At 40.1% G+C, this 23096-nt stretch overlaps 1 protein-coding gene across 1 annotated transcript in view; it reads left to right on the forward strand.

The window, feature by feature from the left end:
* The window catches only part of si (sucrase-isomaltase), a gene marked incomplete at its 5' end in the record, with an annotated part of 62910 nt that overhangs the window by 31290 nt on the left and 8524 nt on the right, over nucleotides 1-23096 (forward strand). The window contains 23 exons of the mRNA XM_079224883.1: nucleotides 1480-1604; nucleotides 1907-1995; nucleotides 2256-2305; nucleotides 2844-3032; nucleotides 4919-5068; nucleotides 5224-5430; nucleotides 5530-5684; nucleotides 6991-7159; nucleotides 9799-9895; nucleotides 10536-10648; nucleotides 10987-11112; nucleotides 12879-13007; nucleotides 13171-13284; nucleotides 13386-13448; nucleotides 13559-13672; nucleotides 13774-13864; nucleotides 13976-14114; nucleotides 14876-15009; nucleotides 15183-15217; nucleotides 16057-16173; nucleotides 21846-21994; nucleotides 22518-22602; nucleotides 22797-22853. Of these exons, the coding sequence (XP_079081009.1) occupies nucleotides 1480-1604; nucleotides 1907-1995; nucleotides 2256-2305; nucleotides 2844-3032; nucleotides 4919-5068; nucleotides 5224-5430; nucleotides 5530-5684; nucleotides 6991-7159; nucleotides 9799-9895; nucleotides 10536-10648; nucleotides 10987-11112; nucleotides 12879-13007; nucleotides 13171-13284; nucleotides 13386-13448; nucleotides 13559-13672; nucleotides 13774-13864; nucleotides 13976-14114; nucleotides 14876-15009; nucleotides 15183-15217; nucleotides 16057-16173; nucleotides 21846-21994; nucleotides 22518-22602; nucleotides 22797-22853 (2697 nt within the window). The remainder of the gene's footprint in view (nucleotides 1-1479; nucleotides 1605-1906; nucleotides 1996-2255; nucleotides 2306-2843; nucleotides 3033-4918; nucleotides 5069-5223; nucleotides 5431-5529; nucleotides 5685-6990; nucleotides 7160-9798; nucleotides 9896-10535; nucleotides 10649-10986; nucleotides 11113-12878; nucleotides 13008-13170; nucleotides 13285-13385; nucleotides 13449-13558; nucleotides 13673-13773; nucleotides 13865-13975; nucleotides 14115-14875; nucleotides 15010-15182; nucleotides 15218-16056; nucleotides 16174-21845; nucleotides 21995-22517; nucleotides 22603-22796; nucleotides 22854-23096) is intronic.

The following is a 23096-nucleotide window of genomic DNA, read 5'->3' on the forward strand; positions in this document are numbered from 1 at the left end:
AAAAGCAGGGACAAGAGAAAAGATGAGAAGAAGAGAGGGATGACAATCCTAGTTTGTAGAGAAGCTGGAAGATGTGAGGACGGGCCTGCAGGAATAAGGAGAAGAAGAGAAGACAAGGCGAGAGAAGACCTCCTTAAGGCAGACAATAAAGGGGTGATACGATCTGAAATTGGTTGTAGACGCTCCACTAACTCCAGCCCACACACTCTCCAATACTCCACTGTACTGCATAAGAATGTACACACACACACACACACACACACACACACACACAAACACACACACACACAAACACACCCACACACACACACACACACACACCTCCATGGGAATGGAAGAAAATGGGATAGAAAAGAAAAAAGAATTAGAGCACCACAAGAGAGAATAGCATGACGTGGAGAAGGAAGTAGGTAGAGGAGATGGAGAGAAGAGAGCTTAAAATTGTTTTAGGCTGTGCTGATAATTCAGTCCTCAGGAGATCAGAAATTAACTGTGCTCTAGCTGGACCCTCAGAGAAATGAGTGGAGGGGGAGAGTGAGAGAGACTCAGGGATGGAGAGATAATGTGTTTCCTCGTCTGAAATAAATCCTTCTAAGCTGAACAGAACAATCATTATAATATTAATAATAATAACATATTTGACATTGTCCTCAACTGACTCAGTCACTGCATTTCCTAAACTTTATTTTATACAATTTAATTTTGATCCAGCTCATTTTCCAAAATGAGTCTTAATTTGATAATTATGAGCTATAGTTACATGCAGTATTTAACTGTTTAATCAATTACTTATATTAAAATGGTCAATTCACCCAAATAAAAAAAATACATACTTTATTACTTACTTAGTTGTTCTTACTTCGTTATATAGCCATGTACTGTAGATGGATTTAGCTTTTATTCACTTGGTTTTCAGATACTTACTCAGATAGATTTCTGCCGCAACTGCAAAACAATGGCGGTGAATGGAATTTAATTTGTGGAGCTCACAGGTTGAAAAGTAACAATAGAGCATAATCCACAGATATCATAAGCACCATTTTTTTCTGTAGAAAGTAGCTCCATTGAAAATAGTCCACATTGATGTCTATGGATTATCCAGAGTAAACACAACAAAGTCTATCCGCATAGCTTGATACCCGAGGGTGAGAATATATTTATTTATACACTTTTTTTTGGTAATACAATCCTTCAAAGCATTTCTTTATTATGAACTGTTCTGTAACAACTGATGAAATCAGCTTCAAGTATCTCAAGTATTTCAAAGAGTGTTTCCGTGTCAGTGTTAAAGGGGCCTCAGAAAAGGTTAATTCTAGGGACGCCAATATCACACCAGCCCAAAGCCAGTATTTTGCAACCCGGACTTGTGTGCAAATGTATGGCCACTGTTGTGACTTTGAAAGGGACCACAAGTAGGTTTTCTTGCACACAGAGCATCACAGATATTTAGGTCAGTTTTTTGTTTGTTTTACCAATCAGATGGAGCAACTGGCAGACCGCAGAACTTATGTTAATATGCATCTTCCAGCTGACAAGCTTGGTTTACACATCAGAGGTGGTGCGATCCTCCCAACTCAAAGGCCTGATGTCACCACTACATACAGGTACACACACACACACACACACACACACACACACACACACACACACACACACACACACACACACACGATGTTGAAGGATTATCACACAAAACAGTGGGAAAAAAATGTGTTGTACATGAATAGTCAATCATGCACATACTCACAGAAGCTCATACTCATATCAATCAACATATGTTCACATCATGATCATAATTGCATCAAATGGTGCTATATTGGATTAATGTGCACTTGCTTGATTCATTGAATTGTGATATCGTAACATGCGCATGGTGTATAGCGTTTGTTTATGTGTACGTCTTTAGTCGGCGTCACCCCATGGGTTTGATCGTCGCTCTCGATGACAACAACCAGGCAGCTGGGGAGCTATTCTGGGATGATGGAGATTCCAGAGGTATTGTGTGCAAATGTGCTGATGTGTGCGTCAGACAGGATCATCCGCATCTTGTTATTACCACTCATTACAGGCATTTAAAAAATAAATGTATGAGCATCCAATTGAAGCTCTTATCTTGTTAAGTACAAAGCATCACATGAGTCAGGGTGACTGTTCAAACACTGTCAGTCAGCTCACACACATAAACAAATGAAGGTCAGTTATCTTATCTACAAAACATTAACATCTGCTGTTTTTTTTGTGTTTTTTTTTTACAGAAACGGTTCAATCAGGCAATTACATCCACTACAATTTATCCGCTATCGATGTAAGTTTCTCGCATCTATGTCATCTTCTAAATCTGGCCCACATATTCCCTCTGATCTGAACATAAGTTTATAGTTCAAAACCACTAGAGACTTTAGATTCCCCAAGTCCACAACACAAAGCATAATCAATCCATGTTATGCCGCTGAGGCTTTGTTGGACCAACTACCCCGTGTTCCTGCTTTACAAGGCAGTGAGAATTGCCTTGCATGTATAATGTATGACGGTGATGTTCTTCCTGTATGTTGGCATTACTTTGAGCTAGCAGGGTTTACAGGCAGGAAATCGATCGGATTAGCTGTTTGACACAAGAGTTTGGGGAGTTTATAAGATGGTGGTTTAACCAGTAAATGTGATATAAGGAAGTGCTGCATGCTGGGAAAATACACTATCAAGATTGTTCAAAACAGAATTAAAAGCAAAAACTTTCAGAATGAAAGTTATATGTTTCTAAATAATCAACATTTTGAGTTTGAGAGCATGTAATGAATGTAATGAGTTCAAATAAGGCATACAATTGTGTGTCTTCTGCCTTATAGAGAATGCTGACGATGCAGGTGACACGTGCCGACTATAAGGACCCAAACGTTCTTAAGTTTGAGAACATTACTGTCCTCGGCTTACCTCATCTTCCCATCTCCGTCTCTGTGACTCACGTTATCAGCGCAACAGAGCGTAACACATCCACCCTGCCGACCTCCAACATACAGTACGATGAAGCAAAGAAGGTAAACACACGTAGACATTGTCATGCTATGTGAAAATTACCCTGAAGGAAAAGACATTCAATTGTTATACACAATGTAACAATACGTACGATTTAAAAAAACAAAATGAGCAGAGCCAAGTAGACAAGTTATTTCCCTCAGGAGTTGATAGAGACGAGATCAAAGATAAACAGTAGGTGAATATTGGACTATCAGGTACTTAATGTATAAATAGGTCACCATTTGCTGACAAGTTTGCCATATCAACTTCATACTAAGATAATATAAAAAAAAAATGCTGGAAAAAATAATTGCTACAATTAAATAATAATGTCTATATAATATTTATAATACTAGATATATGGCAAATTGCATATAACTACAAAGCAAGGAATCTCTGACTCTTTGTGAGTCAAGAACCATTCGTCAGACCTACCTTACACTTCATGTCAAATTTGACACCTAACACATTCAATAATAGCCGGATAAACATTGAATATACAAGCCAACGCAGCCATGTGCAGCAGTGGGTGCGGAGCTTCAGGGCTCTGCATAGCTGAGCATGTCGTCTGCAGCGAGCCTTTGCAGACAGCAGCCCATTGACTGGAGTTCAGCTGCTGAATATACTGGTTGTAACATCAATATACTGATGTTTCAACCAAACTCTTCCTCACTGGAGTCGATGGGCGATTAGTTGTTGTCGACGATCTGCCTTGTGGCAGATACAGGGTTGCTGAGGACTACCGTAGTTACTCTTGCAGGTGCCCACTATTTGTTTCAATAAGACCAGGGATGAAACCATTACTGTAAATTTCAAGGTTAACCTCTAAGTGTAAGAAATGATAACAATTTACATTAGGTGAGGATCATTGAAGCTTTTGCCTGAGTGTGTGTCAAAAGGGGTGAAAAGTAATGACTGAGTAATGGTCCTACAGTAAGTGCTCAGGGTTATAAGCAACTGGCTAGAGTCTGTAAAGTGTCAAGAGGTTCAGTTAAGTATTACTATAGAGATTTGCTTTGACACACACACACACACACACACACACACACACACACACACACACACACACACACACTTATCTGTGTGTGGCTAGGAGCTATGCTTGTGTAAATCCTCAAGGACTCTCTGGTCACACACACAAGCAAGCCTTTATCAAATGACTCTTAGTGGTAATAATTTCCTGGGGGTGAAGGGCAAACATACTGTTAAACCTAAACTTTGGCTTGTCATGTCCATCGGTCTTTGTACGCCTAGTCGGACTGGGCCTTGAACGTAGCTCACAGTTGCCTAGCATCATTAGTTCCACATGTGCTTGAATAGAACATAACTTTACAACGTTGGCTCCCTGTATTATATTTAGTTTTTTTACTTGATTGCCTTGTGATTTTTTTTATTTAAACCATGTCCTGCCTGCTGTATAGCCTGACTGCCTTTTGCTTTGTTCACAGTGTCTATCCATGTGCCTGCTTTGTCTCTTTTCTTCTTGCTAAACTAAGACAAGAAGTACATTATTGTGTACTTGTATGTCCTGTGAGATGCAAGTTTCACAATTGAATTGCTGAAGCATGATTCCAAAATAAATTGATACAATGAAGGCAGACTGATAAAGATCCCGGAAGTCACCTAACCAGCAGAGGATGTATCAGATGGTGACTAGTGACTAGCGTGAAAGGGTCTCCCCGAGATGTGTTGTGAGAATGACTCATAATTCCCGACAGAGGCTGTTGAAACAGCGAGGGAAATTAACAGCTGTGTCTTAATTGATAGCACACGCAACGTCAAGCACACATTCTGTCTCAAGGAGGCCTGTCTGGGCATGTGCTTACTCTGGCATCCTTGGATTTATTAATCACTACTTTCTCCCATCTTCATGCTCCCCTTCACTTCATCGCACACGCACATATAGGTTATGTTCCTGAAAGGCCTCTCCCTCACACTCGGGGAGAGCTATCTGGTGCAATGGGAACTGGAGCTGGAAGTGAATCGACGCTTTGACTGCCATCCAGAGGAGAATGCAGATAAGGCTAAGTGCAAGGCCAGAGGCTGCATCTGGGAGGTGAGGGGTGACACAGATGAGAATAAAATGCATTTATATATATATATATATATATATATATATCATTTCTGTATTATATTGCTAAACAACTAGAAAGGAAAAGTTTTGTTTTCAAACAGCTGCAAAATTCTGATATGCTTTCTGTCCCCATTCAGACAAGGACCAATGAACGTGCTCCATGTTGCTTCTATCCACAAGACTTTGGCTACACGGTTACAGAATTAAACGACAGCATCTCAGTCATGAGACGTGCTATCACTCGGAACAAGAAGTACAGGAGCAGTGGTCGCCCAGATTCACCAGACATTGACACTCTCCATGTTGAGATCCGTTTCCACAGCAGTGACATGCTGCAGTTCAAGGTGTTTCTTTTTGGTGATGCTTTCTCTTGCATATCATGTCATATCATTTCAATATTTTTCTTTATTTCAAACACCAATATGCATTCCCTCCCTGTTCAGATCTGGGACCCGACCATGGAACGTTATGAGGTTCCAGTGCCATTGTCGGTTCCCCTTACTCCGGACACTGTTGAGATGAAGAGGCTCTACAAGGTCGAAGTTACCGACAACCCATTCGGCATCCAGGTCATAAGGAAAAGCACAGGAACCAAGATGTGAGTATTTCAGTTGTATAGGTGGTTCAGTTGGGATAACGTTGCTGTTATGTGTTCTCAATGTTTTATTTGGTTTTATGAGTTGTGGGTTCTTACTATTGGTTTTGGGTACCTTTCAACTGCCTTTCTAAAAAAATATAGTCTTCCAGAAGTTTGCTTTTCATGTCCTTAAATTGCATTCCACTGCAGTATTTGCTATTAGAATGTCAAACCCTCTCTATTTTAACCAATTAAAACCTACAGCTCTCCAAAATATTTACCACCGCAGAAATTCATGAATTCCCTCAATTTCATAGTATCTTTATCTATACTGTTACATTAACAAGCTTGTTCAACTTAAAATGTTTAGTCACCTGGCGGCCTTAAAATGTTGAGTTAGGCAAGCTAAGAAACTTTAGTTCCTTAAACTTAGAATAGTAGTTGAGGTGATAAAGGTGAAGCTGGCAAAAATAGTTCCATCAACTTTGTACTTTCAATTTAATCAACACGTTTTTTTTTGACAAAGGTCAATGCAAAGTTGTCTTACATCGGCAACAGACCTTTGAAGTTCCAGTACAAATAGAAAAGAAGGAAACTCATATTTTTCATTAATTCTGATGTGTCTATTTAATATTGTTAGCCTCATGTAACTCCTCGTTATTGCTGTCTACCTTGGCCAAGAAGCTCTTATAAAAAAGAGGATTTTAGTAAATAAATAAATGATATACTGCCTTTGTAAAGGTAAATGAATATGCATTGCATGCATTTTGTTTCCACAATCCCTTCCTGTTGTCCCTCAAATTGACCCCTTTCCGGTGGAGATTCATCGGGCAATTTTGAGCAATATAGATGCTCCCATTAACAAATAATAAGGTAAGACATGGGGTGAGAATTCCAATCAACTATTTCCAGGCAAGAAAGTTCCTTTGTTTCCCTGTGAGATTAAAGTAACAATGCTGAGTCAACTCTGCTGGCGCTGTTACCCAATCAGATATGCTCAGGAAAGTTGCCCAGTGTATCAGCGCCTAAAGTAGTTTCCTCTTGTTCAGCAGTCGAGATGATGTCACATGAAGCAGGCGAGAGTTGGAGAGTCTTTTCAAAGCATATCTCCAAGCAAGGGTGACATTATTTTATAGTTAAGCCTTCCGTGTCAGTTGAAATTTTACTAATTAAAATGTATGAACTATGTTGAAGGGATGCCTGCTGTTCCTGCGGGTTATTATGCTTATTTGTGTCAAACAGATTGTGAATAACTCCCTCTGACAATAATTCCCTGTCCCCCTCTCCCTCCATCTCTCATTGATTTAATCCTCTGTCATTTTCTCAGTTGGGACTCCTCTGTGCCAGGTTTTACGTTCTCAGACATGTTCATACAAGTGTCTACTCGACTGCCATCAGAGTTTGTCTACGGCTTTGGAGAGACGGAGCATCCCACCTATAAACACAACCTCAACTATCATACTTGGGGTATGTTCTCCAAGGACCAGCCTCCTGGTGTAAGTATCACACTGAAGCACACATATGCACACGCTAATCAACAAATGTAGCACTTGTTGTAGCTGTTATTTCACCATGCTGTTGATGCATGGCATCTGCTTGAAAGAATGTTTGACTGGTAAGGATTTAGATGAAAAAAATGTCAAATTGAACTAGCAATATTTTTCTCCTCTTTTTTAAAGCATTCATGTTCCATCAAAACCAATTTTGCTTGTCACGGCATAATAACAGAGCACCCTGCACTGAATGTCTTTAACACCCCACCCTATGATTGCAGAGGTGACTTGAAATCAACCTTCCTGCACAGTATGTAAACTTGTCTTCCTCACATTCGTGTCACTTTGATGCAGTGCTGTTGATATGTGTGGCGGTTATAGAGTGTCATTATGTTTTCCCCCTGGTGTCAAGGTCAGACAGGATGAGGTTTCCACCTGCATCAGCATTATCAAGCCTAATTGCTGAGCTGTCAATACAGCTCCACAGGGTTCAGACAAATGTTATGGGGCCCCTTGGAGAGCAAGGGAATTAGAGTTGGGCCGGGGGTGGGCAGATGAAATGAGAATAAAATACAGAGCAGACAGGGTGACATGGACCCTGTCTTTAATATACTAATATTAAATGGGATAAGGCAACCTTTTTAAGGAATGTACCAGAATAAAATATAATTCAATACAGTATCATAAATACATTTTTTATTAGCTTCATCTAAATTTATAGATGGAGTTCGTCATAGCAACATTAACACATAGAGCAATAACCTTTAGTCACATAACTTAAAGAATAGCAAAATTCACTTTTTTGAATAAGTAATTTCTGTGTAAAGTTACTACAAGACAAGAAAGAAAAAACATGGAAAGAGTGTGCAACTGAGACAAGTAGTTATACAGATACTACTTATACTACTACTGAGCTAAGCTAGTAGTGGTGATCAGTTTTAGTGTCCGGGACACTCACTCACCCTCCAATAGACTGACATTTCTCAGCCATTTTTCTCGGTCTGCAGCTTCAGGGCCTTTCCTTGGCATGAAAGCCTCTTTGCACTTAGCTGAATCTGCTCACCTTGGGCCGCACGTGGGATGGTCTTGGGGGGGTCTTAGCCGAGGCAGGCTGGTGGCTGCTCAACACCTTTCTCCACCTGCTCCCTGCCAAACACTCAAAGCAGGCGTCAGAACAGGCGTCCAACAGAGGGTGGAGCCTGTGAGAGTTCAAACCAAGTTGCATAGATCATTTAAAAGGAGCAGACAAAAAAAAGAGACGCAGAGAATATCATCTGCTTCTCCCTCATGGGTCTTTTTTGTTAAAAATGTGCACAGACATAGCCACAAGGATACACAACTGCAGCAACATGAACGAGAGATATGTTTTGAGGTTGAATACGTGATAGTTGAGGGAAACTCTGAAGGGATGTACTCTGGAGGGTATATCTCCACTCATTAACTAGGGTGTTTGCCATAGAAAATAAAGGAGAATGTAAATATTAGGTTATTAAGGCACGAAGGAAATTGCCTATTTAATTTCCTCTCTATTTCGAAGAACATCCATAGTTCCCATTAAAATGTACCATTAAAAGTACACAGCGTGTGTCCAAACATTTTCATTGTCAGAGAGAAGTCAAGAAAAGGTCCAAAAAAACATTGTTAGCTGTCCCTCTTTGTTATCGAACAAGTTAATGACCTGTCTTCTTCCTGAGTCAGGCCATGATCACACCATGAAGCAGGGCTACACTGAAACAAGGACACAAGTAGCAAGAAAAGCACACATCCAGACAAAGATGACAGAGACAGTCCTAAGAGCCATTCTATTACAGCTTAATAACGTCTTATGAACCAGAAGTGCAGGAGGCTGATGGAGTGTGACGCTCCCATGAGTCTTAGTTGCAGGATGGTGACATCTGTAAGTGGCAGATGTCCTATCCCAAGCCACCTTTCTATCTGTTCTTCTTAGTCCGGTCTGTCTACTTCCATTATTGTCTAAACACTGAAGACAACAGTGGGACCCCCACAGTAGTAACAGAAGAAACACACTCTAAAACTCAATTATTCCCACTAGAACAATATATTGCGATGCACATTTACTGCACACTGCAGTGCATGTGTGTGGAAAACAAATGCAAGCGACTGCAAAACATGTTATATATAAATTATCACAGGAAAAAGAAGAATAGTATATGTCTGCCAACCACCAAGCTACAGCTTTGTGATTCATTTTTAATAATCTGTATGCTACATTTAGGACTTCCTTATTTTTTTTATAGCACCCCACAGTAAATGAAATCCCCAAATAACATCCCAGTTGTTCATTGATGTTATTAAACTCAAGCAAGATGAATTTGGAGTATTATTGGGTGCTATAACACATAACGTTTATATTTAAATTTCTGTTCAGTTTACTTTAATTTCTTTAGAGGATGGCTGATAACTTTCTTTCGCTACTTTTGGAAATGCCGTAGCCCATTACCCATTATTGTTGTCGTATATACAATGAGAAATGCCCTGTCAGGTGTTAAGGAAAATGGTCTTGAATAAATAAAGAGACGCAGACGCATTAGCACACGCAACAAAACAGACCAATTATTTCTCCAACATTCACCTATTTCACACGTTCTCCTTCATTCTTTCTTTCTGTCGCTCTGCTTCAGTACAAGATGAATTGCTATGGAGTGCATCCTTTCTACATGGGCCTTGAGACCACTGCTGATGCTCACGGTGTGCTGCTACTAAACAGCAATGCTATGGGTGAGAGAAATGCACACAAACACACCTGCACAAATCAATTGGCAGTACATGCACATACACCACATGCTAATGCGACCAACTGACCTCCCGTGCACTTGATCACACTCAATTACATATGCAAGGAGAATGTATGTATTAATGAGTGAGGCAGTTCCTCATGTCTTAAGCACATGTCCATTGAAGAGGAGTCTTATGTAAGGCCGAAACTGCAAAATAAGCACTTTCTTCTCATGTCTACTTTTGTATATTTGCATACTGAACAGTAATTCACACTTACACACATGTACTTCTCTATCCATTTTTCACTTTGCAAGAGCTAGTCATTAATTCTGCACCGATGTCCTTCTCAAGGCATTTCATACTGTTCTGTCTTCTTGAACAGGTAAAAAAAATACCTACTTTTCAATATATTACAACCAGTTTATATGAAGAGTCTCAAACTGCATACAATATGTGGTACAAACTGTTTCAGTTGTTTCTTGTTCTCCCATGCTTTTCTTCCATTCCTGCACTGTTTCCTAAAGTACTGAAACATGCATAAGCCACACACATTAAGTGAGCAGGGACACATACTGAACACACACACACACACACGTACTTCCTCTACATTTTTAAGAGACATAAATGTTTTTATTTCCAGATGTGACTTTCCAGCCAACTCCAGCTTTAACCTACCGTACTATTGGAGGCATCCTGGATTTCTATATGGTCCTGGGACCGACGCCTGAAATGGTGGTGCAGCAGTACACCGCAGTAAGTCTTCTTGGACTTCTTGTCTGCTTTGTGCGTATCTGTGTGCATGTTTGTGTGCTTTTACACCTATGTGTGTGTGTGTGTGTTTTGTGTCTGGCCCTGGGCCGCTGTTGATGGACTGCAGCAGCTGGGAGTTCCTCGCTTCATTGCGCTCTCTCATTTAGCCTATCTAAACACACACACACACACACACACACACACACACACACACACACACACACACACACACACACACACAATCAAATAAACACTTTATGGACGCCATCCCGTTTTCCTGCAAAACAACTTTTTCTGTGCTGAACTGTTTTGACTTCCTTGTTTGTTTTTCTTCTCAACAGCTGATTGGACGACCTGTTCTACCTGCCTATTGGTCCCTTGGGTTCCAACTTTGCCGCTATGGTTACGCCAATGATACGGAGATAGCAGATCTATACAAAGACATGAGGGCAGCGGGTATACCCTATGTAAGTTCCCAAGATAATGGCAGGAAATAATATTGTCAACATTTTATTTTTTAATATAAGAAAATATGTACTTTATATATGATGAAAACAATATCAAAGCTCATGTATCATAACTTCAGAAATGTAATTTAAAGACAGAATGTCAGACTACACAATGCTGATGTTGCTCACATATATCGTATCCAATCACAGTTCCAGTATGTTTGCCTGCCTCTGCCAAAACATTGATTTCATTCAATCAGTGTCTTAACTCAAGGATTCATTGTATCGCCCTCAAAAAAACAAATGCAATCTGAAAGCTTCTTCTTGTCTTCTGGGTTGTACAGTACAGTGTACAAGCACTCAGTGTAATGCACTAAGCTCAATCCAATACAGTACCTACCCATGTTTTACAATAGGATTTACTGTGCGCATGCAATAACATCACAAAGCGTAATAAATTATTAGTTTGAAGCACAATGGAGACGGTGACTTTATGGATTACATCAGGTATATGCAGTTTAACCTAATGAAACGTGACCTCTATATTTATTTGAAATCCATTACATTGTAGATTTCACAGCCTCTACATGTTTCCAGTTTTTACCAATACCAGTAATTGTCTCTGATAATGAAATCTGGGGATCACATTGGACTAAACATAATAAGGAATGCTCAACTGCGAGAGCACTGTGTTTGAATGTGGCAAGATGTGCCACGTGAAAACAGGCCAGGATCCAATCCTCTTCATCATGATCGAACAGAACACAAGAGTTTGCATAAATAATCAAGTGATCCCCTGAATATAATTTCACAAAGCCAAGTTGCTGACGCTAGCCAAAAATAATCCTCCATCAATTGAAATGAAAGAGGACGAAAGCACAGCTACTACATTGACTAGCTTTACAGACAAACCAACCATAAACTGACACTGACACACCAAGCAACCAACGCAGATTAAGTGTTATTCACATTTTAAAAGTGTGACCCTTCCTTTTGCTCATATCTCAGGTGTTGCATGCCATATGTTAAGACAGATTTCCATATGTATTTAGTCAGAATCCCAACATTTCACACTACTGTTGCAAAATGTGTAATTCCTTTTTGCTCACCTGATGACAAGAGCGTTGCTTTTTTATAAAATGGATGTTATTGTTATTTATGTATTCATTCAAACTTGAATTACATTCACATAGTGTACCAGCTCTTAATGGGGAGTTTGAATATGCAAACAAATAAACAGTTGAATAGCGCTGGAATGCATTCTCTAAACTTAAAATTAGCTATGTATTTTGCCGTGATTGTGTCATGCTCACAATAAAAGACCTGAATGTAATACAGGGAAATATTGTTCTTTAAATTACTGTGTTGTTTGTTGTTTTAATTTCTGGTGTCTGGTTCTGATATCTTTAATGAGAACCAAGTTTAACTTCAGTTAATGTAAGCTTTAATTAAAGTTTCTCGAAACAATATTCAGAGCATCAAATGACTATTTGCTATATAAAGATAGTAATGTCTAGCTAATGTTATAGCAATATGAAGAGTAATGTCTCAACTGAGCAGAGAATGAAGGCATACTCACTTTTTGTGTGTTGTAATGTGAATTTCTCAATGCTTTGTTTCCATTACCAGCCAGGTACACGTGCCTTTTAATGCCTTCTATACTGCGCTCATGCACATGGCTAATGTATTAACTAATTAATAAATTACCATGTTGAGAGTTGTGCGGATACAAAGATATGCTCTGAATTCTCGAATTTAGCAGCTTTCATTTCTGTCTGCTGCAGGATGTGCAGTATGCAGACATTGACTACATGGACCGTCAACTGGACTTTGTTCTGGACCCAGAGTTTAAAGGACTGCCTGCCCTGGTTGACAACATGAGGGGAGAGGGCATGAGGTTCATCTTTATTCTGGTAATGCCATTTTATCATAAAGTATTGATAATGTACAAGTTTGGCCCTCCACCAATCAACAATCCATAAGGCATGTGCACATATTATATACAGCATGTTATATGTATGAATCACTAACCTCTGCTCTGCTAAATACACAATAATGGTGTGTATTTAATTCCAGGATCCAGCCATTTCTGGAAATGAGACAGTATACCCTGCTTTTTCGAGAGGTGAAGCAGCAGATGTTTTCATCAAATGGCCCAAAAACATCAGTGATGAAATTGTGTGGGGGAAGGTAAGAGGGAACGAAAGGCCAAACAAACAAGTGGGAAATCACACAAGCATGTATTAATAAAGAGAGTTCGAAACCAACAGACATGTTCATGTTTTTGAAAGGTCTGGCCAGATTATCCCAATGTCACAGTAAATGAATCTGAGGACTGGGATACCCAAATAAAGGTACACTATTTTTCGTATATTTATCCCTCTGAAACATATCACTTTTAGCTTCCAACATTTGTATAATATTTGTAATATTTAATATATTTAATTTCCTGTCTCATTACCAGAAATACAGGGCATTCACCGCATTCCCCGACTTCTTCCGCGCTGTAACAGCAGCATGGTGGCAGCAAGAAATACAGGATTTCTATAATGAAATGAAGTTTGATGGCCTCTGGATTGTGAGTGAGCCAAAAATAAGACGTTTTAATAAAATCACCTTATTCCCTCATGAGGCCTGATTTTCTAACCTTCACTTCCTGCACACTGTCTTCATCTGCAGGACATGAATGAGCCTGCCAGTTTTGTCCACGGCACAGTTGGTGAACATTGTCTTGGTAATCCACTTCTAGAGAACCCTCCATATATGCCACGTAAGCCACACCTGATTCTATTTTTATTGTATTCCTCCCTATGAAGTCAACATTAGGAGTATGCTTTTAACACATTATTTGTGTTTGTTTTTATTTTTTTCTCTACAAAAGCACTGGAGTCTAAACATCGAGGCTTAAACCACAAGACTCTGTGCATGAACAGCGAGCAGATACTCAGTAATGGAAAAAAGGTCAGGCACTATGACGTCCACAACCTCTACGGCTGGTCCCACACAGAGCCCACCTATAAGTAAGTGATGTATTTATATGTGTTTGTTTTTGTGGATGCAGGCCAACTTCTATATTTCTGGGGGGTCAAAATAGTAGTACATGTATCACCTGAAAGAGTGAAGATTAAATATATTATTGAGGAAAAAGTATGAAACAAAATGCCCATATGAACACAGATGACAGTAAATAGTTGTTTGGGATATTTTAAACACCGCAAATAGGAAAGATTGTCTGGGAATTGCTCATGATTCCAAAGATATTTCTATGTATTGCCGACCAAACCAGACTACATTTTGAAGTATGCAAATTCACATAATTATCCCAATTGTACATAATCTGAACACGGTTAATTCAGATGTAAGTGAAGAGAAAAGGGGACAGGAAGAGCAGAAACTGAAATTGCAAACACATTTCAGAAGAAAATGCAGCCACAAGGGAAATGCAAAACTGCATTTCTTCCAGCTATCTGCAGAATTACAGTCGAATCAAATGTTCATTACAATAATCACCTATGTGAAACTTCATTGGTCAATCTGGAGGGAGTCCAGTTCGCAAAATTGGCCACAGAAGGGCCTGGAGGTGCTCGGCACCACTGCCCAGATGCTTTAGCGTAGGAATTAGCTTGTGTTTAGCCCCGCGCTGAATTCAACAATAACAATTAATTGGCTAATTTACTTCCAGAATGAATGTTCATTACTTAAGGGGAAGAAACTTTTACATTGTATTTGTTGCTTGTTTATGTATGTAAAAGAAATCCCTGAGCCCGACTTCTCTGTGCAGAGCCCTGCTGAACGTGACGAATAAACGAGGCATCGTGGTGACCAGGGCCACTTACCCCTCCAGTGGAAAATGGGCTGGACATTGGCTGGGAGACAACTTTGCGAGCTGGGACCAGCTACCCAAATCCATCATAGGTGCATAAAGACATACTGTCAATACCTTTTTTGGATAAAACTTCAGTAATCTTACACTATTAGAGTTTTGCACACTTAGATGTAGATGTGATTGATCCCGCCGGTTGCAAACTGTGAACCTTAGAGAAGGGAATTTCATTGTCTGTAACTTCCCATTTCTCATTGTTCTACAGGCATGATGGAGTTCAGTCTCTTTGGCATCCCTTACGTAAGTATCTTGGTTTTGACAAGACATAATCTTATTGATGTGACCTTGTCCTCTCTAAATAGATTAGAGCAGCCTGAGTGATGTTATTTTGCTTGCCAGACCCTTTCATCAAAGGATATCTGGAGATAAAATGTGAAGCATGCCATTACAAGCCCCACCCCAACCAAGAAGCCAAACGCTATTCCGTCATGACCTATAAAAACTTAAATCAAACTTTAAAACATCCTTACAATCTTGTCCTGCTCTGACTTTGTATGTTTGCCCCGCTGTCTTTTTGTGTTTACTTCTGCCTCTCTCTCTCTCCATCAAACGCTGTCCTTCTATTGTCTCTCATCTCTTCAGTGCATCTAATAATAATTGTAATCTGACACCTCATCGATCCCAATATGGTAAATCATTTGCATGCCCCAGTCAGCCAGAGGGTCAGATAGACAACATCGCTCACTCTTGCGGTGTCGCACTCAAGGACATATAAGAAATGTGATGCGTGCAACAAAAGTAGAGTGACCAGGGGCATAAATATAGACAGTGCAGGATGTGCTGTTGCACTGGGGCCTGTGGGGTGGGGCCCCGCAAATAAAGCAGGCCCTCAAACAATGTGTTAGTACCTTGGAAATAGCCTGTGTACAAATAAGAATTCCTCTTAAATGCCAATTAGTAAAATAGTAGCAATCTATAACATAGTAATATTCTTATTCTTCATAAACTCTAAGTTGATTATCAATTCAATAATCTTTATGGTCACATCTGCACCCTGGTCCCCATCGTTCTGTCCATCTGTCTCTCCTCACACACATACACATACATACCAACACTTTTTGTCTGTCCCTCTCTTTCAGACTGGTGCAGACATATGTGGGTTCTTCAATGCCGCTGAGTATGAGATGTGTCTTCGCTGGATGCAGCTGGGTGCCTTCTATCCATACTCGCGCAACCACAATGGCAAGGGTAACGAGGTGGGCAAGATAAACACTCACAATTTAGATGCACGCAACTGTAAACTCACTTAAATTAAGCTTTCTACCCTAAAAATACTTATATTTGCTCTTATTTGTGGTTGCTTGTTTCAACCATGGAGCCATATCTTAAATATTGTTGCACGGGTGCAACTACAACTAGTGTGTTTTCTAGGGTTTTCTAGGGTTTACTATAATGCTGGCAATTGGTATCTTGAAAATGCCGGAGTCTTCAAACTATAGAGCAATATACCACAATGTCTGCATGCCAGTTCACACAGAACAATGAAAACCGAGAATGGGATGATGTCACTATATGATCTCCATTGTGTTCTCTCTACCTCAAAGATAGAGCACTTTTAAGTCAATTTATTCTGATGACAATAATCTAATGAATATGAAAAAAAACACACCAGATAAGTAAAAATAAAGATCATCACAAATTATGCAACACAGAACACTCGTTGCATTCCAAGTGTGCATTATCTGCTTTACAAATGCTTTCACAAGGTATGAGAGCTGATTTCACTCCTAACTGATAGAGTTGACCGTAACTCTGCTCTAGCTAGCATGTTATTGTGCTATGCAAATAGAGGCTCAAGCTTTATGAATGTAGTATACAAAAGAAAACACATTCATCATCAGTCTTATTGTCTGTAAAAAAAAACAGGTGTCTTTCTCAACCCAACTCTCTCTTAATCTGCGTCTGACATACACAAACACACACAAAGATAGACCTGTTTGGTGGTGTAGTGTCGGTGGCATTCATTCTAGCGGTAACCTTTAGCGTTGGAACACATCTGAAAAATCCAATAACGGCCGTCCGGAGATCAATCCCACCGGGCGAACTTTCTCTGCACCGGAGTCTGCAATACCAGACAGGACACAGTTTGTGTGTGTGTGTGTGTGTGTGTGTGCGTGCGTGCGTGTGTGTGTGTCAGTTCCTGTGCTTTTTAACAGCATGGGGTAGAGATATAATTGAATTCTCAAGGTGATCTGGGCATCACTGCACACCACCTAACCTCCACTCCATACACACACATACGCCCTGTGATTCCAATCATTTAATAATGGCTTGCAAATAGGTGTTTAAACATGGAGAAAATTGACGGGAAAAAACGCACACACACACACACACAGATACACATGGTAGCCGAGGGCTGCACATGACAATTTGAAAAAAGTATGACAGATGGAGAGAATTGGTGGAAGAAAAGTGTAGGTACTGTATATACACAAAAAACAATAGGATCAAAAGGTGAAATACTGACAAGAAAATACAGATAAAGAAATAGGGAGTGCTTGAAAAGTTCAGAGAGGGAGAAAGAAAAGAAAAGAATTGAGGGATAAAATTGGCGGAGAGTGAAACAAGATGGCAATTTAGCAACAAGTTAAATGGTGGAGACAAAGGGTAGTGACAAGGAAATGAAAGCTGGGACCAAGCTGAATAAACAATTTGCACATTTTGAAACACCTGTGATCAAGGGAGAAAAGGAATGTGAGCGAGGAGGATGCTTGGCAATGGGAGAAAAACCAATACACAAACCAGGACAATGGAATCAAGGTCAAAACTATTTCTGTAGTCTACTGTAAAACCTGTATTGTTTTTCAGGTCCGCCACATAAAATCCCAAATCACCAGGCAGTTAGTGACTGTAACCCTCCGCAGCTGCTTAACAAGGCATTTGACAGCAAAGTATTACCACCACAAACCAGACCGGAGGGCACACAAGGTCAGAGACGGTGGAGAGAGAAAGAGGGAGGATATTTTTTTGCAGAGTCATTCCCAGAGCTCTGTCGCGGGTAGTGTCTCTTTGCCCTCAGACAACTTTCAATGTTGACCTTGAGATAATTTCACTGCACTAGCATAATATGCTGCCGTGTCCACAGTCGTATCAGAACAATGCTAAGTTAATTAAACAAGATATATATTCCCAGATATTCTCAGCAGTGTAGTCATATTTGAGCCGTACATATTGTTATTCTCCCAAAGGGACATATTATTGTTTGTCTAAATATTCTCTTTTTAAGATGTGTGCTCTGCAATGCAAAATAGAAACTCAAAAGGTTTATGAGGTGGGGTGAGAGACTAGATTCCAGACAGATAAATGAAGAGAAAAACCATGCAGAGGAGAGAAAAAATGTGAACGGCTGACACGGCCAGATAACCTCATTTTTCCTCGATGCCGTGCGCGCACACACACACATGCATATCTGTCTACAATCGGTGTGTGTCACAGGGCCTTTTGCCACTATCAATGTGACCATAAATTAGGTGAATTCATAAGATGGATTCTCTGTCTGCTTCTTACTCCTCAGCACTCCCCACTCTCATCTTTTCATCAATCCCTTCTCTGGTTTTCCACTAATGAAAAGTCTACCTTGAGGGCCCAAGAGACAGTGGTGTAACTGCCAAGTCATGTAAGATTTGTGTGACTGAATGTTAAAAAGTGTCAAAGTCTTCGGGAGATTATCCTGTTGGTGAGCGCACTTCCTACATGATGACAGCAACTACACCGATATGTATCTTAATGAGATGATACGATGATATCAACGATGAGGGCAGAACTAGAGTACAGGGCTCAGGATGGACATATACAGTAGGAGAGCAGGGTACTGGTCACTCATTTTAATTCTGAGCAGGAAATCCAAAATATGAGGCAACACACGTTTTTTTTTCTTCTTTTTTTACAAATCTACAGACTGCCTTGATTGAATGTTAGGGGGGAACACAAACTCAAATGGCTTTGTATCGCTGCAATGTGGATGGTATGTGCGAATAAACAATGTTCGGCAGCGTGTATTCGGGGGTCCCCCTTTTAAACCAATAGCCCAAATCTCTATCAGGCGATACCTTGAGTAAATGTCCACATCCACCAACTCGAGGACACTCTTGATAGTATGTCCGTTGCCTTGAGAATTTATTAACGACGTGGATGAGTTTACATTGGAGGGACTTGAAAGTCCGGTGCTTCTCATACAGACACTAAAGGATGCCCTGTGTGTCAGTATCAAGAGGTTTCAGGCCACTTCCCATCCATCGGTATTTCTCGCCCTGGGAGTGGGACCAGGATGAATTTCCAATATGTCGCTAAATAGATAATGTGTTTTCTTGCTATGTCAGAGTAACACTGGAATCTCGACACTGCTCTTAGCCAGTGGCATAATTATCAGTTGTCACTATAAGGTTAGACTGTTTCCATAATGCATTGTCCGACACCGAATGATTGAGTGTTTTAAGATGTCTTTCTTCCAGTACTGATTAGCTTTACAGGCTAATTCAATGCTACACTCAGTCTCTCTTCCTACCTCCCACCGGGTATTGCACATCTACTTGCAACACATGACACACATTGAGATGATGATTGGAGTTGAGATGAGAGAAAAAAAGAGCGGAATGTCTTAATGAATTACACTTGAAAATAACCCAACCTGACTTGAGCCTGAAGCTTTACACAGCAAAACCGTCCCAAAGGCGGTCCTGGTACTTTGTTTGGACTCATCCGGCTCGGGTGGAGATGCTAAAGTGTATATACTTTGCATCAACTGTATCTGTCCTCTCTCTAATTAAAATAAGATCTTACTCACTCATTTTGATTAATTCGAACCTACAATGATAATTACTTCCCGGTGAACACATTTTATTATCATACATGGGGGCGCAAAGGAGGGTTGGTGAAAAGGGAGACCGGTAGAATAACTCCTGGGTTTCCAGATAATTACAATCTTGTAAATGTTCTCAGAAAATGAAACGATAATCTGGTAAACTCCTTGGGTCATAAAATGGAAATCCTCTGTATTTAATCGTGTGCTGTTAGGCTTATACTTAGTAACCACTGGGCTACAGTTAATAACTATTATCAAATCTGACCCAGTGATATTGCAGCAGGGAGAAAAATCTTCACTTTTATTGCTCGCTGTGATATTTTTTTTCTAAAAATATCTTACGATTATTGTACTTTTTAAAGACAGGAGACACATATGCACAGATTTACACTTAACTGCATAACACACTGAGAAGCCCATACGCACACGGTGGTATGCATATAAAGTAGCCACCAAGACACACACACACACACAGTATCATGGTGTGAGAAGCATATGCTGATGACACGCTTCAGTGTCCTCCACTGTGTGTGTGTGTGTGTGTGTGTGTGTGTGTGTGTGTGTGTGTGTGTGTGTGTGTGTGTGTGTGTGTGTGTGTGTGTGTGTGTGTGTGTGTGTGTGTGTGTGTGCTTGACCAGATTGATGATGGTCCTCACTACAACTCCAGAAAATGAGCCAATACATTTAGATTGGCCCATATCTATAAAATGACAGAACACCGTGTCCTCTGTTTCTGTCCTTGTCTCTTAAGGGGACGTTACACTTGTTGGCAATTAAAAATGAGGTAAATGCCAGTACAGTGTGGGGCAGAATAGTTTGGGCATCATTTATCAGTATAACTGCACGCAGGCCATTTGAGTATTTCTGGCATGCTACAAACTATCGAGTTTTCCGGTCAGTCTCTCTTCCCCTTGTATCATTTTAAAGATAATAATTTTCAGCATGTTGTGAAATCCAAACAGGAAAGAGTCAACACTTGAAACCCGGCAGCAAGATAAGAAAGACGCAGCTGTGTGCAATGAACATTTATTACATGGACACGTTTGAAATGAATATGTACACTGCTGGCTTTTTCCTGTATCTGTGCTGTGTAACTGAGAGGAATGATACACAGGCAGAGCTTCTGAAATGTATATCTATAGAAGCAGTGAATCCGTTTGAGCGCTTTTCTCTTGCTGCACGTAAACAAACTGAGTCAGAGGATCTTGAACAGGTATTTTAACATTTTTGCATTTGGCACACCATAAAACAGATTGTCTCAACTAGGGCAGTGTTTCTCAAATGGAGGTACTTGTACCCCAGGGGTTCTTGGAAGTACTGCAGGGGATACTTGCAGTTATTATTTATATTTATTAAAAAATATATATATATATTTAGCTTAATTAATAACATAAATATAGGTTACCTTAATTCATTCAATAAAATGTATATTTATGTTTGGTAAACCATATTTATATCAGATTTTATATGTAATCTTTAACTGCCGTAGACATCTGTCGCAACAAATACAATCACGTTGAAGATAACATTTGTTCAGTGTGACCAGGAAGACCATTTGGATATTGAGTGATAGATATTGAATCAAGATAAATGATTCGTGGTTGATTTGTGACTAAAATGTAACATCAATGCAACTTTTTTTAACTACAATGACGTCTTATTCGTATTGCACGATGATATAGAATGTTTGTTTTTTGTTACATGGTTGTTGTTGTTTAGTAAATCACACAATGATGGTGCAACGCTGTGGTGTACCTCTTTATATCGGATCTTATTCCTACCAAAAAGGTGTTTACGCACGGTAGGGGATACGTGGCTGAAAAAATATTTCAAAGGGTTTACATTGGAGAAAGAAAGTTTAAGAGCCACTGAATTAGGGGATCCCCTGAAGAGCCACTGAATTAGGGGATCGCCTGATCCCCTAATTCAGTGGCTCTTAAACCGAATGATTCAGGGAATGTCACTTTATCGGATTTGGGGTTTTGCAGACTAGAAACAAACAGCCATTGTTTCCATTCATTTTGGTTAACCTGTCTTTAATCACCATGTACATTATTTTTCTCTCAGAGACAAGATCCTGTTGCCTGGAATTCCACATTTGCTGAGGCATCCCGGGACGTCTTGAACATCCGTTACACCCTCCTGCCTTACCTGTACACACTGATGTATGAGGCTCATGCCAACGGAAACACAGTAGTCAGACCGCTCTTGCACGAGTAAGCACGGACTCATGGCCCACATGGGTCTTATCTTTTCTTCTTACATCGGGGCTCAAGCATGTAATCACTTCACCAAATCATGAAGTCACAAAAAAAAACAGTGCCAACACGTTTTCAGAAGAACTGTTTAAATTCTCAATTAATTTTCAACCAGGAAGTATCTTTCCTGCCACATAAGCTGCCATTAAACGGCCCTTGAGCAAGGCACTTTCTATTTCAATTCTCGTGAGACAGTTAACCATAGAGTGTGGCTATACTTTGCAGCTCCTGTGTGTGTGAATGTGTGGAACTGTATGACAAGAAAAACATATTTATTCATTTTAAGAGACTCTTATACAGTCACAGATGGTATTTAAGGAGCTGGCAGGGTGAGTCTGGCAGGGATATTTGGCTTAATTCTTCAAACCATTGAAATTTGAATGAGTACTTGAGCAGTCGTCTGGGCTGACGGCACAGGAGAAAGTGCTCGTAATATTTTTTCCAAGTCAAGCTCATTGGCATCTGTGCTGGTGTGTCACAGGTTTGTGAATGATAATACCACATGGGACATCTACAAGCAGTTCCTCTGGGGACCTGCCCTGCTCATCACCCCTGCTCTCGATCCGGTAAACACACATACGCACACAGTTTCTTCTTTTGTTCCCTTCTCTTTTGTTTTTATCGCTTTGCATTAATACATATATCACACATGCAACTTTTTAATAATTTCAGGGATATAATCAGTCTATTTCCTCTGCCTGTGTTTCTCTATGATTTGGTGGGATTTGTTCTTTTGATTGACTAACTTTGTGATTGACAGGGAGCCAGGAGTGTGGATGGCTACTTTCCCAATGCACGCTGGTATGACTTCCACACGGTGAGTCCCAGTAGCAGCCAGAAAACAAAGTCTATTGTCTAATGCATTGCAACAATCCTGCAGATGAAAATGAAGCACTCCTGTTACACTTGCTGCAACAATACAGCATAATGCTGAACAGTAATTACAGCGTGTATTATGGAAATAGATCTGACTGGCTGATTAGTGTAGATGCAATAACAATGCATACCATGTGACAATTGGCGCGTGCATAATATCGTTTGTCTAGCTGGAAGATGCTCA

Source organism: Taurulus bubalis (genome assembly GCF_910589615.1).
Source record: "Taurulus bubalis genome assembly, chromosome: 10".
Lineage (NCBI taxonomy): Eukaryota > Metazoa > Chordata > Actinopteri > Perciformes > Cottidae > Taurulus > Taurulus bubalis.